The 14,680-nt window shown below is 45.3% G+C and overlaps 1 protein-coding gene across 1 annotated transcript in view; it reads left to right on the top strand.

The window, feature by feature from the left end:
• Positions 1–14,680, top strand: part of LOC144141978 (uncharacterized) — a 69,183-nt gene that overhangs the window by 44,383 nt on the left and 10,120 nt on the right. The window contains exon 3 of the mRNA XM_077673408.1: positions 7,600–7,883. Coding sequence (XP_077529534.1) covers positions 7,600–7,883 — 284 coding nt within the window. The remainder of the gene's footprint in view (positions 1–7,599; positions 7,884–14,680) is intronic.

Below are 14,680 nucleotides of genomic sequence, written 5' to 3'. Positions count from 1 at the left end.
GTTCAGTAGTAGATTAACAACTCCAGCGTAACTAATCTGTAGTTCCGGGAAGGCAGGCAATGTACTGTCAAGACCGAAAGTGGGACTGGTACCATCATCTATACTAAACACTGATTTGAAATAACCATTGAAGGCTTCAGAGATAGTTAAGGAATCCGAAGAGGGCTGGTCGTTCACAATATGTAAGGAAGACGTCGGGCCTGCAGGATTAAGAGTTTTCCAGAATTTAGATTGGTCGTTTTTTATAAAGGTTGTTAGCGAAGTTTCATAGTAGAATTTGCGGGTAGCATTCATTTTTTCTCTTAGCTCTGTTTTAAGAGAGTTCAGTATATGCTGGTTATTTGGAAGAGTTTTACGATGCCTTCGAAGTCGCTTTATTCGCCGAGTAAGCTGAATAATTTCTCTGTTTAGCCAAGGATGCCGAGGGTTTCGTTTTAGGCACTTCTGTGGGACATGTGTGTATGTAGTGTTCAACAATCTTATAAAACTGCTCAACTAACAAGTCCACATGACATTGGTTGCTATTTAACAAGAAATCATCAAAAGATGCTGCTAGAACTGCGAGAATTGAATTGTCGTCCGCGTGGGTAAAATCTACAACCGTTTTGTACGTCGAAATTTTAGGTTCACAGGCAACATTCAAGCTAAGAATGACTGCCTTGTGGTCAGATACACCGTCCACTGCTTCACATTCAAATCCATTCTGCTGTACAGCCTCGTTTCAAGAATACAAGGTCTAAAATGGCATTTTCCCGTGTAGGAACATCGACTACTTGGGTAAGGTCAAAGGACAAAACAAGATCAATTAAAGCTTCACTGAGTGCCCTATCGCGACCAGTGGGTAAGAGTGAATTCCAGTCAACATGCGGTACATTAAAATCAACACATAAAATCAGTTTAAATTTGTGAAGCCTGTTTTTCAAAATATATTCACGAATATCAGGAAAAACAACGTGATCAGCACCAGGAGGCCGGTAGATTACAGCTAATACGGTTATTTTCCCCCCAACGCTGATTTTGCACCATACGGATTCTGACTCGGGAAGGTCGGGTAACGGATAGTACTTCAAACTATTCTTTTAGAAGACCACCGCGGCTGTCCGCTCTGTCTTTACGTAGAACCGAGTAACCAGGGGGTAGAAATTCAACCTCGGAAATAGTATTATTTAACCATGTCTCAGTGACACAGATTAGAGATGGGGCGTATGTTTGGATGAGCCAATTAGAATCTACATTCTTATTCACCTAACTGCGAGCATTTACGTTCAGAAGCATAATTTACGCTGGATTCCGGAAAGTCTTCATTGCTACGGGGAACACGAGTGCCAGACGCTTCAACAACTGACTTGGTGACGTCGTCCCCGACGTAGCGAACACTGTCAATAACTAACTGATCGTACTGTAGGCGTACTTTTTCGGCTACGTTTCTTAAGTCAGCAGAGTGTTGCCATAGTTCCTTGCGGATTTGTCGAACCCTGACAGATAAATCTTCGTTGATGAAGATATCCGTTCCTTTTAATTTGCTAGCCTTGCTTAAGATGTCGGTTTTGGTTCGAAAATCGAGTAGCTTTATAATAACTGGCCTTGGATTTTCGCTTCTGCCTGTTGCGAGGTGATGACACCGTTCGATGTTGTGACATTGAATGTTAAGCTTCGTTGATATAAGCTCCACGACCGACGGTAGTAGCTGCTCGGGTTTCTCATCACGTGGTTCGAGCAATCTATGTATGACAAGGTTATTTCGCCGTGATCGATTTTCCAAGTCGTCGTTTTTGCGATCAAGTGTGTGCGCTGCTTTAGTTAGATCGTTCATTTTAATCTCTGATTCCGGTACACGTTTCACAACGTCGTCATTATCAGTGAGACTAGACTCCAACTTTGTTAGACGGGCTTCGAACGCTGCATCCCTTGTGGTGAGGGCTAATATATCTTCGTAATGCGTGTTTGCCCAGCAAGCATTTCTAATAACATCAGTTCAGTTTTGGATGCAGGGCCGGGACTGCTCCCGACATCACCAGACAAAAGTAACAAAAATCTTAAGGAAAGTTTTACACTAGTGACAACACTCAAAAGCCATGCGCAGGTAGGGTCCGGCAGAAGCAGCAAAAAGCGGTTGTCACTTCTATGGCATTTATACCGGTAGGGATTTCCTACCTGCAAAATCAAGCAGAAGACACTGTAGCTCCTGCACATCATGCCGCTGCCGGACCCACTGAAGGGGAGCGTCGACGACGATGCTTTTATGTCCGTTTGCCTCCAGGTAGGTGTCGCTACCGTCCCACGCCGTGTGCAATTTGGCCAGCTGATCATGGACCAGCCGACGGGCGAGCACCACGTGGCAGCGGGCACGTCCCAGAGAGTCGATGATTTGGCGCATGTGCTGTTATTGAGGGGTTCGTCATGCTGTTTGGTGGGCGCGTTGCAAGCGTGGCTTTCGGAAGGGACATGCAAGTTGAGATAGTTGCTTCCCGGACTGGCGGAAATCTGCAAAATGAAGCAGAAGACACTGTAGCGCCTGCACATCATGCCGCTGCCGGACCCACTTAACCCAAGTCACGTCATAAATCCTTCCTCAATTTATGATTCGTCGGATTTGTAACAGTAAAGTAAATTCCTCATCAGTGCTATAGTGGGGCTGTGCATGGCTGCGTCCTCGTCATTCTTTCGTCTCGGTGTGCAACAAATATGGAGCGCCGTCTGTATGGTGGCAAAGCAAACCAGTGAGGCAGGTTCAAATACCTGTCGTAGCAATAATAAACGTAAGGAACCAGCCAATAGTATACAAAGCCGCCTTCCACAAGGAGGCGAGGCAAACCTGTGAGGGGCGTGGTTACACCCGGCGTACCAAGGTGGAAAAACGGAAAACCCCCGTTTTTTATGACGTTGCCTGATCGCGTCAATCATTCAGTCCGCTGCATTGGAGAAAGAGAGAGTGACTTGACTCGCAGAAAGTGCAACCGTGCACTTTAAATAAGGGAGAACAGAGAGGGGAGGAAGCAGGGCGAATTACGAGGCCGGAACTGAACAAACACTATCGTCTTTCGGCGTTTGATGCATCGAACCACGAAGATACACAATATACACAGCCAAGCATTTGCTTTGCCTTTTAGGAAAACAAGCAAACAGACAACCCCCAAACTTATGCAATAAAATTTACGGGGTGAGAATGTTTCAGCAAGGAAAGTGAAGGGTAAAGAACCTTAAGTCCAGGATTCGGGGCGGATCACTGTAATGAGGTACAAATGTAAACAGGAGAAAACCGGTGTAAAGTACCGTCTGTACACATTCAGTGGGCGCGCAAGTTTTTGTCTACGGGAAATACTGCTCTCTAATCGCAGAAAAAGCTTTAGAGACGGGATTAATTTCTCAAGAAAAAAAATGTTAGATAAGCAGTTTTCGGGCCGGTGTCCTGGCAAAAAAAGAATTTAGCAGCACCACAGCGGGACCCACCAGAGCGAAATCACCGGCCGCCCTTACATGATGATACGATCAATTTAATAATACCTGGAAAGCTGGTCAAGAGGGAACCTAAAAGCGAGTGATAACCCCATGTTATGAGGTATCAATATTGGGTACCTGGACCCGTAGTCTAGACGACGTCAAAAGGCTTTAAGACAAAGAGAGTCAATGTCAGCGCAAGGTTTATTTTTTTACTTCTGGTCTTTGTACGTAAGCTATCTATCGCATATTGCCTCAAGAGTGTTGAAAAGTCAAGCTAGGTCGTTACTAAAGATGTTTAAAGGGGTTTAAAATGATATTGGCTTATCACTGTTAGCAAGTATGGTGGACCTCGGACATCAATGGGTGTTTTGAAAACAAAGACAATGAAGCCAGCGACAGGATTCATTCTTTTTATTTCTGTTTCGTTTTATACATGTGTGAGCTGTTCCAGGTGTCCCGGAACCTGAAATATAAAAACAAGAAATATTGTCGAAGAAACAAGTGTAATGCAGTACATTGCAACGCAATACCTGCGCCTCAATTCTTCCCCTTTCAGCACACCCTTTTTAACCAAGTGTCTCTTGTTTTTCACCTGTTTCTGGCAGCGTGCCGTCGTAATTGTTCCACGGAATGACAATGTTTCAAGCTCGGTGTTTTTAGCTAGAAACATAGAACCAATTTACTTCAGAATTCAGGAACTGCCGAACTGTGTACTGATGGGCTTGTTTGTCCAGGTTAGCTTCAAAAACAGCGCGGAAGACGGGACAATATGCAACAAACAGAATACAGTCTCAGGAACTCCAGTTACAGGCAATGAACAAGTTGTTCGGTCGAGTAGAAAAAAGGATTACGAAATTTACTGGGAGAAGCGAATACCGACAAAGCTCAAGTTCCACACATGCAAACAACCCGCGGACGACAAAGAACGTCCTCGCTTTCTTTGTCGACCTCCGATCCGTCCAGTGACACGGGTGACACCGCCTTCTTTGTCGTTTGCTGGTTTAACCGCAAGCCCCGCGTAAGATCCTCACCGGCGACAAGAGAACTTGCCCCGGGCTAGCTAAGGAACACCAGCGGCCGGCTGAGATGCCGGCATATAGTAGGCCTTGAGGCAAAACACAAGAACAATGTCCGGCGAAGTCAACGCGCGGGATGGCGAGGCCGTAAGACGAGCGTGTTGCTGAGGCACGGAGTGGTAGGGCGCCGTGTAACCTGGCATCAACTTTGCTTAAATACCCACGCGATCGGGGGCGTCCACAGCAGGACAAAGGAGCCGAAAGAATAGAACATCGCGTGGTTGCTGTTGCCTTAACGATCCTTCTTGGAATCACACAGGCGCGTGCGAGCAACACTGCGGCCCAGCGCAGACCACGCGACCGCGATGTGGACGTACCCTGCCAGTGAAGTAGCTGTAGCAGGTCGAATAGTGTGCGCTGGACAGCGGATTCGTGGTCAATAAAAGAATAAATGAAAAATATCCTAGTGGGATTGTGTAGGGAAAAATTGTGAGGGACAGTTACAGAGAGGAAATGGTGGTTGGTCGGTTAATATGAAGAAACAGCGGCCTTAACAGTACGGCCAAAATTGCCCTACAGTCCACACCACCGCGAGACACTTTCATGCCATAAGGCGATTCTCCGGAGGACAAGGGACTGCTGTCGTTAGCAAACCCTCTATCGTTACCGCTTGAATGCTTCGCCATAGCAGCGCCCATGTAATACAAGACTATGGTCTAGCTTCTCTCGCATTAGAAAGTCTGAACTAACACTCTTAAGGACATATCCAATATTTATCAACGGCGGTGCAATTTTTCAATACCTCACTGTGATTTATAGAAATGATAGTCGGCACTGAAACAATAGTTGTGTGAATAAGGTGCTTTTAGTGCACATGCCTTGTAAACGGAAGGTCTTGAAGTGTGAAGAAAATGCCTTTTGAATCCTTGATATTCTTCCCTATGGTTTAAGAGCCTGGCACAAGATTTACAGGCAAATAAAAGCAGGGTGCTCTTCAGCCCCATATCAATTATTTGCGGCCCTACTGCATGCCGACACGCATGCATTCTGTGATAATGTAAAGGCGTGTGATTCAATACATTCGAGCAGTTTATAACATCCTCCAGAATTCCTCCTGCCAAAGCCCAAAATCCCCCACAGAGAGAATGCTTGACTTTTTTGTTCTTTCATATCAGATATCTGCCTTTCCCAGTTTTCTGGCGTTGGCAGCTGGGTTGCCTTGTCTGTTTGAAAGATTGCTTGGTACACAAACCAACACACCGCATAATGGTGCCCTTAAGGTAGCTCCGACTCTTCAGGCTTCGCACCGGTTTTTGCGAAGCAGGTGATGTGGTCTCCCAGAATGGTAACAACACAAAGTATGCATTGCAAGCGAACCATCTTAATGTCTGCTTTAGGTATGCTATGGAATTGGACGATTTCTTTGCGATAAAAATTTTGCATTCGTAACTTCTGGTGCGGGGAACCACCAACATTCAACCGAACGGAAAGAAAGAGCAGTGACACCAACCCCTAGTAAACCGGAAGACGCCTTCAAGAGGCCCTTATCTGACGTCGTAAGAGCGATTTTTGCAGCACCTCAAAATGTTTTTCGGGCTCATTATTATAAAAGCAACATAAAGGGCGTTAGTGGTGTTTCTTCTTTACCACAGAAAAAAGTTTACAAGAATCACGCCTAGATGAACTTCAAAATCCCAGGTTAATAGAGGTGAAATATTGCAACGCAATGAAGAAGCTCCTTCAAGTTACCCCGGCGAGGCCCTGAAAGTGAGGAGCTCGCGCTCAGGGGCTTTAGCAACACATTGCGAAAGAAAGAAACAAAGTGGACCGTAGATCAAAAGTCCAACCCGTAAATCCGCCCCCCGCCAGGACCGATTCAACAAACGCACTCTGGCCGTGTTCCTGCAGGCGAGATCCCGTGAATTGCGGGAAGATCCTCATCTGCATCGGCTCGCTGTTCTGTTTATTAAAGACGATAGTCTTTCTTAGGCTACTTAAACCCAGAAATTTTGGTCTGTCTGTATGTCTGTCTCTCTGCCTGTCTGTTCGTCTGTCTGTCTGTGACTCGATTCAGCCACCCGGCCAAAGCAAAACAATGCCTGCGCAATAGTCTTCTATAGTCACAGCTAAATCTACCCGTCTATGTCCGGTGTAATGTTCATACTTGTCAACATTGTTGAAGAAGAACAAGACATTACCAAATATGAGACAACAAATCAATACAGAAGTGATATTTGCAGTGTACCTTTATAAAAAAATCAAACATGCTTGACTTTTGCGAAATTAAATACTTCATCAACTGCAGAAAAAGAATTCACTCCGCCGTCGCCTGCTGTCACCCGCGCCACTATAGCTTCCGGCGCCATTTTAAGAAACAACCGGCAACAGTTACGCAAGGTTCCCCTAGATAGGTTCCACGCTCTGCTTGCAACGTACGTGGAGTAGGGAAACGCGGTTCTATAAACGTTGAAGTAGGGCGCCTCGATTAACGCGCGTCTTCGCCGTACGGCAGCGTTGACATCGAGACACCCAGTTTTGAGCAGTGGAACGCGGGAAATTTAAAATGATTTAAGCTAACCTTTGGCGTCTTTACCTTGGGAGGAGCGCGACGCAAGAGGAACAACATGAGAGGTGAGCGGGAAAGCGAAGGAGGCATTTACTTCGCAAAAGCCGATACAGACTATCGTCTTTTAACGGCATTCGCAACGAAAGGAGCAGATACGCGGCCAATTTTTTGCCTCGCCGTTTCTTGTCACTGAATGGTGCTTTGCCTTTCTTGCCTGCGTTGGAAACCTCTTCACGGGTCCTACATAGAGCATCCTACATAGTGCATTCCTGCAGGGCACATATATAGAACCGCTAGCATTACCTCAATCACAAAGTCCTAAATATGGACGATGGTAGTTTCAGCAAATGAACCCGTAACACAAAGACGCCTCGCTTACCTTTTGTAAGCAGCGCTAGAAAGTGTCGGGTTACCTGCAATTTATCACCGATTTTCCTCTTTACGTACTTTAAGTGTCATTATAAGCGCTCTAAGATGGCGCTAAACTGGGCGTGGCAGGTATTCCGGGCAAGTTATCTTTGGAATAAACATACATTGGGACTTATCTTCGCTCTTTTTTTCAAACACGTACTGCAGGTGTACCAGCCTGGTCTGTGCCAGCTGCTGGTCTTCCTGTCGTCAGCGTTCGGCTGCTGGTCGGTGTGGCTGACGGTTAGTTACACAGCAGAGCGCCTGGTGGCTGTGCGTCGCCCGCTCTGGCGGATGCAGCAGGGGTGCTCCGCCTGCCTGCGCCCGCGCACCGTTGTCATGGCAACAGCCCTCTTCAGCTTCTGCTTCAGCTCACCTCTGCTCTTCTTCGTGCGACTCTACCGAGAAACCAGCAACTTCTCAGAGTGTATTCTAGACCCTGAGTACGGAACGTGAGTAGGCGGCATAACGATGCCCCTCCATATTTTAAGAAACTCTAAGACGATTTATTGTGGCAGTTGTTCCGGATAGTGGCATTTACTTCGGATAGCTTGCGACGCATGCTTGACACACCTTGTTTATGACAAATAAATATTAGTGCTGCTTCGGTGAGTTAGTTTCAGGAAGCCACTTGATAAACAATTTGAACTTGTCAAATGCATATAGCGTTTCGTGGTGTGTGTATAAAAATGCGGAGTTTATTATGCAGGCAGCGATATTTCTTCATTCGATATGCAGAATAATAAACGAGTACGAAATCAGACTGTCGTAGAAAAACGTTAATAGAGATTAGATAATATGAGATTTAGTTTATTGCGAACTCCGCGTATTGCCTTCACAAATGAAAACTTGCAGATGGACAAACGAAAGTTTGAATTCATGCGAAAAAATTGTTCAGCATTTTAGGTTTACACACGTTTGAACTAAGATGTATAAGACGTTAGGCAATACAAATGTAAGTTGTGATTTACGCCAAAGATGCTTCACACGTCAAAGTAATGCGCTCACATTTCAAGAATCGCAAATGCGAAAGTTGTTTGCACGTATGTCGTTAGATCCAGCGAGTGGTGAATCGAAAACTTGTGGTGAGTGGGTATCGAATGGGGGTGGATCGAAAAGTGGATCGAAAGGGCTCAATGCTTTTCAAGGACTTTGCGACCAAGCTTCTTCTAGGACTCAATCTTTGAGCTTTCGCTGGCACCATAACTTAGCGCCGATCATGGCAACCAATGAAGTAATGATTCGGAAATGTGACCAGCATAATGTTACTATGGCGAATTCTTTAAATTTGGTTTCGTTAACGCGTGAGGCATAGAAAATTAAATCCTTGTGAGGCACCCGGAATCGCACAGATAATGTAAGCGCACCGGGAGAGGAAAACCGCGCACGTGAAATACTGGTCACTTTGCGTGTTGAAAACTAACACGAGGCTCCTGTTGATAACCAGCGACCGGAACTAACTCCGGCGGCTGCTTTCCAGGGTTCCGAACCCCTGCTCCTGACAGTCGTATTACGACTACGTAATGCCTACTCCTACACCTACATATGCGTACGGCAGAGGGTGGTATTACGGTTGAAGGTTTCCGCTGAGAGTCTTGCTTCAGAGTGGTACGTAGACCATGCGACTCAAGCCGTTTCCAACGATGCCGTGCCCAGTTCCATCCGCCTTGCGTCTCGGCCCAAGCTCTTTCGCTACAGATGGTAAAATTCCGATCCTGACAGGCCCGCCACTTTTTCTCCAACAGTTGCAACCGCTTGGTCTTCGCTGCTTCTTCTTCCTCGAAGCATAGAATTTGCTGCTACTCCCCTTCACGGGTATTCTATCACATTATCCCTGCTTAGGAAGGTAGTTTAGGAACAACTATTCTACAGTCCAAAGGAAGAGTCTCAAACAGTTCACCGTTCCAAAAATGCTTCACCACACCAAAAACGCAGTTACAACGAAAAAAAGGTACGTAAAAGGAAAACCAGATGGATGAAAATATACAGTAAGTTCCTACAGTGGGAGCGCGTTCGATGGTATAAACCCTGAAAATATATCCTTACGATTGTAAGTTACAGTGCAACACTCTGCCGACATGCTTGGTCGAGTGCAGGCACCATGAAAGCTAGTGATTCCTAGTGCGTTTCGAATTTGTATATCAGAAACTGAAGCCCACAAAAACGCTTAACAATTGTGCTGAACAGGTAAAAAGCTAACTTGTTTGGCAAGAGCTTCGGTTACAAGTTGCACAGAATTGCACGGCCCAGAAGAGAGTCGCCAAGGTTGGAGCCCGCAGCGCCTGTTCTTGGTGGGGAAAAATGATTGAGTTGGGCCCACTGTTCGGAAAATTAGAGCCGACGAAAGCTTTTGCTTCAGGTTGTGAAACGCCGCTCCTGGTACTCACTCCACGCGAAACTATTCCTCTTTTTTGTCTCGGTCAGGTCAATAAGGGGCTCGTTGATGGAAGCATAATTTTATGGAAGCGACTCTCTGGCCCCTCCAATCATCGCTGACTTCGGCATGGTGACTGCCCCAGCAGAGCTTATAATAGCGTCCTCGACGGCTGCCTTCTTCAGTAGGCAAGAACACAGCAGCGCTAGCGTGATGCTCAACCGCTTTCTGCTTTTTGCGCAGGTGGGTTACTTGAACAATGCGAAATGCATTCGCTCCGATAATCGTTTTCTGCTGCTGTTTTCTTGCCCACACGATTGCACATGTTCTCATGATTGTGTGAATTTGTGCTGTGTCGTAATTTACTGCGTCAGGAGCCTTCTTTTGTGTGGCGATGTTGAACTTAACCCTGGGCCAAATAAGCCACACAAGGGAAAAGATGTTCCGACCTCTGATACTCGTTTGCGAAACATTTCTACGGCTGAGGAAACCGTGGCCCCAGAAGCCAATGCTGTTGACCTGTCGGCCGTTCCTCCAATGCTTGCGGAATTAATTAAGGGCAGAAACGCATATCGCAGGAAATAACAGAAATCAAGAACTTTAATCAAATGATCAACTCCCGGTTTGACGCCCTAGAGGCACGCGTCTCCGCACAGGACTCGGTTCCTGCCGCCCTTCCATCTGCCACGCTCAACGGCAATGTGGAAAGTGAGCTTCATCAACTAAAAATCAAAATCGACCAACTCTCTTTTAGCAATGATGAGTTAGAAAATCGTTCCCGCCGTAATAACTTGCTGTTGCACGGCTATCCTGAGGCGCCTGATGAAACCCACGACATTCTGCTGTCTAACATTTCCGCGTGGTTCGGGACAGAGCTTGAAATCGATCGTCCGAGTATTGAAAGGTGCCACAGGATTGGCCGGAAGCATGCTGATCCCCCGCGCCCGGTTATAATAAAACTTTTTGACTACCGCGAAAAAACAAACGTCCTCAAAAATGCCCACAAGCTTAAACATTCTGACTTTCGCATTTCAGAAGACTTTTCTAAACGCATACGTTACATCCGGAAAAAAATATGGGAGGCAGCTAAGCCCTTCCGCGATAATGGCTCGATGGTTCACTTAAGCTCCGACCACGCGTTTATTGATAAAGTTCGGTACAACTGGGACGATAATATTAACACGCTCCTCAGGGTTCCTTCTCGCCCTCTAAAAGCCGCATCCAACGCTGCTACTGTAACCCCCTGACGCCCAAGTAACATACAAGAGCCATTGCGCGTCCTTAATGTTAATGCCCGAAGCTTAGTTAACAAATTCCCAAATTTTCTTTCACTGGTCACCACCCATTCACTCCATATTATTGGCGTGACTGAATCATGGTTACACACCCGCCGCGGTGGCTCAGTGGCTAAGGCGTTGCGCTGCTGAGCACGAGGTCGCGGGTTCGATTCCCGGCCGCGGCGGCCGCTTTTCTGATGGAGGTGAAAAGCAAAAACGCCCGTGTGTACGAGATTTCGGCGCACGTTAAAGATCCCCAGGTGGTCAAAATTAATCCGGAGCCCTCCACTACGGCGCGCCTCATCGCCTGCGTTGCGTCGGCGCGTTAAACCTTACAATCAATCAATCAATCGAATCATGGTTACACGATAAAGTTTACGACAGCGAGGTAACACCACCAGGTTTCACTGTTCTTAGAACTGATCGGCGACATGGGAGAGGGGGAGGTGTTGCGTTATTTTTGCGGTCTGACCTTCAATTTTCAGTACTCCCCAGCCCTCCTGACACCGAATCCGTTTGGTGCAAGGTCTTTTTTGAGAACTTTTGCATTACCTTTGGTGTTATCTATCGTCCGCCGTCATCGAACGTAGCTCAGTTACTCGCCTTAACTTCGTTTATGCACGAGCCTATCTTGTCTTCAAGCTTGATCTGTCTCGGCGATTTCAACGCTCCCGTTATTCTGTGGCCTTCTTTATCTCTCACCGGTTATGACGTGGAAATAAGCAAAGTTCTTTTAGATTTGTCATTATCCTTTGGTTTGAAACAAATCGTCGAAGCCAACACTAGAAGTGCCGCAGTTTTGGATTTAGTATTTGTTAGTCCCCATCTATTAGATAATGGCTATGAATGCGAGGTTACTGATGGCATTTCACATCACATGGCTGTTCTTGTTTCCATACCCGTTCCGGTTCGCAACAATTGCTTTGTTTGCTCTACATTTCCTGATTTTTGACGCGCCGACGATTCCTCCATTATCGATTATTTAAGCGATTCTTTTGACGATTTCGAACAACTTAGTTTATCGACTGATGCGAATTTATTCGTGGCTTCTTTCGAAAATATTGTTGCAACCTGTCTACAGCGCATTGTGCCCCTTAAAACAAAAAAGAAAAATCCTCGCCTCCCTTGGATCTCGCGTGATATACTTCACCTGTCGCGTCGTGTTGCGAGGTTAAGGCGTGCAAAACGAAAAGGTGATCCCCTTAAAAACACCGAATTTAACGAAGCTAAAGAAGAGCTCCGCCTTAAAATGAATTCATCTGAAGATTTTTACTTTAAGGTTACATTACAAGGTTTACTGAAAACTAACGCTAGGAAATTTTGGAGTTCAATTATACCCTCTTCAGCCTCTACTAATACTATCGTAGTTAACAATGTCCCGTCTAGTGACCCTATAAATATCGCCACTGCCTTCAATGAGTACTTCCAGTCAGTATTCATAACAGACAACTTCGAAATACCCAATTTCCCACACGAGTCGTATTACTCAATTGGGGATATTACCGTGTCTGTCGAGGGGGTTCTAAATTTATTTTGCACCTGGACAATAAGAAATCCTGTGGTCCTGATGGAATTAACAATGCTTTTCTGGTTAGATATTGCGTCTGTACGAGCCAGTACTTAACTGTAATTTTTAATAAATCTTTATCTACTGCGACTGTCCCGTTAGTATAGAAATTGGCTAAAATATTTCCCATGTTTAAATCCGGCAACAAGCAGTCATCATTGAACTATCGTCCGATTTCATTACGTCTCAATCATGTAAACTTCTCGCACATATAATGATCAGTCATATTATGGAGTTTCTTTAATGCAATAACATTTTGTGTAACGTCCAGCATGGTTTTCGTCGCGGCTTTAGTACAATAACAGCTTGTTGAGTTTTCCCATGACATTGCCCAAGCTCTTGACAAAGGAAATCGAATTGACACAATTTTTATAGACTTATCTAAGGCTTTCGACACCGTTACCCATTCAAACCTTCTTCATAAACTTCGCGTTATACTTAACTCGGCCTTAGTTGATTGAATTGCTAGCTTTTTACAAGATCGCGCCCCGTATGTTTCGTTTAACTCCGCAAATTCGTTGGTAGTACATGTGTCATCCGGAGTTCCCCAGGGTTCAGTCCTGGGGCCACTTTTGTTCCTATTGTATATAAATGATCTGCCTCATTATATATCCGCAAACATCCGCCTCTATGCTGACGATTGCGTGTTGTACAATGTAATTAACACGAATGATGATCATATTTTGCTAAAAGATTCTTTTGCTCAATTTTAAAGGTGGTGCCACACGTGGCAAATGAAGATTAACTTCACAAAAACAGTCACTTTATCTTTCAGTACACGCAGTTCCGTTTCTTTGTTTAATTGTTCTTTCAACGGCTCTTCCCTGCAGCGGGTGAACGAATATAAGTACCTGGGCGTCATCTTTACACCTACCTTGTCTTGGTCAAGGCACATTGATTATACAAGCAACAAAGCTCTAAAAAAGTTAGGCTACCTAAACCGCACATTGCGGGACGCTCCACTCGAAACGAAATTGCTAACATATAAAACACTTATCCGACCCATCTTAGAATACGCCTGTACCATCTGGAGCCCTTATAAAGTATCTGAAATTAAAACACTTGAATCTGTTCAGAAAAAATGCATTCGCCGCCGTTCGATTGGAGCTTTTCGCCGTCATCCCACCTTGCTACACTAGAATTACAACCCCTGTCCGAGCACCGTGAACGCGAATGTCTTAAACGTTTACATATTCTTACGAATACTTCGCGCTACTCACAACAGAACAGGTATTTGTCGCCCGATAAACTTAAATCTACCAGAAATAGCCACAAACTCAACCTTGCAACTTTTTCTCCACGAACTAATCTATTTAGGTACAGCTTCTACCCGTGAACAATTGAAAAATGGAACCTACTACCAGGTGAAATTAGGTCATTGCCTTTGGAAAAATTTTTGCAGAATTTATATTGATTGTGTTATGTCAGTTTTGCATAATTTCAATGTCTTGCTGTACTCATTATCTATTATGTGTAAACTTTATGAATAAGTGAATTTAAATGTATTGTGTTTTTATATGTGTTATTCTGTGCAGAAAAGTGTTTTGCATTCTAGGTACCAACCCACTCCGGCGATAGCCCAATTGGGCTGCAGTATGTATAAATAAGTAAATAAATAAATAATTTTCAAGGAGCCTCTGGTCATACCCCGTCAGGTCTAGAAAGTACTGTGTGCCCTTCTTGGTTACCGGTCTTTTCAACTCAATGATCTTCTCTAAGGTCCGTAGACGAGGTACCATCAAGCCACTCATGCCATCGCCTAGGGAAGTAATATTTATCTCCATGATGTCGCATTTGTCTTGCTTTCACACAGCAACGCGACGAGAAGGTTTCTGAATTTCAGGGGCATGTCGTGGGGTTATTACAACCGGGCCCATCTGAGAGCACTCCCATGACCTGACGAAGCGTTTGATAACACCGCGCTGATCAGGCTAGTAAAACTCGTCTAGGATTCGGTAGGCCGTTCTCCGCATGCGCTGATGTCCGGATGTCCAGTGTGCCTTGGTAACGTGAAGTATTGCTTCTCGCATT

Source organism: Haemaphysalis longicornis, unplaced genomic scaffold (assembly GCF_048455015.1).
Source record: "Haemaphysalis longicornis isolate Haplotype H1 unplaced genomic scaffold, Haemaphysalis longicornis Haplotype H1 scaffold_6, whole genome shotgun sequence".
Classification (NCBI taxonomy): domain Eukaryota; kingdom Metazoa; phylum Arthropoda; class Arachnida; order Ixodida; family Ixodidae; genus Haemaphysalis; species Haemaphysalis longicornis.
This window is presented reverse-complemented; position numbering and strand designations above follow the sequence as displayed.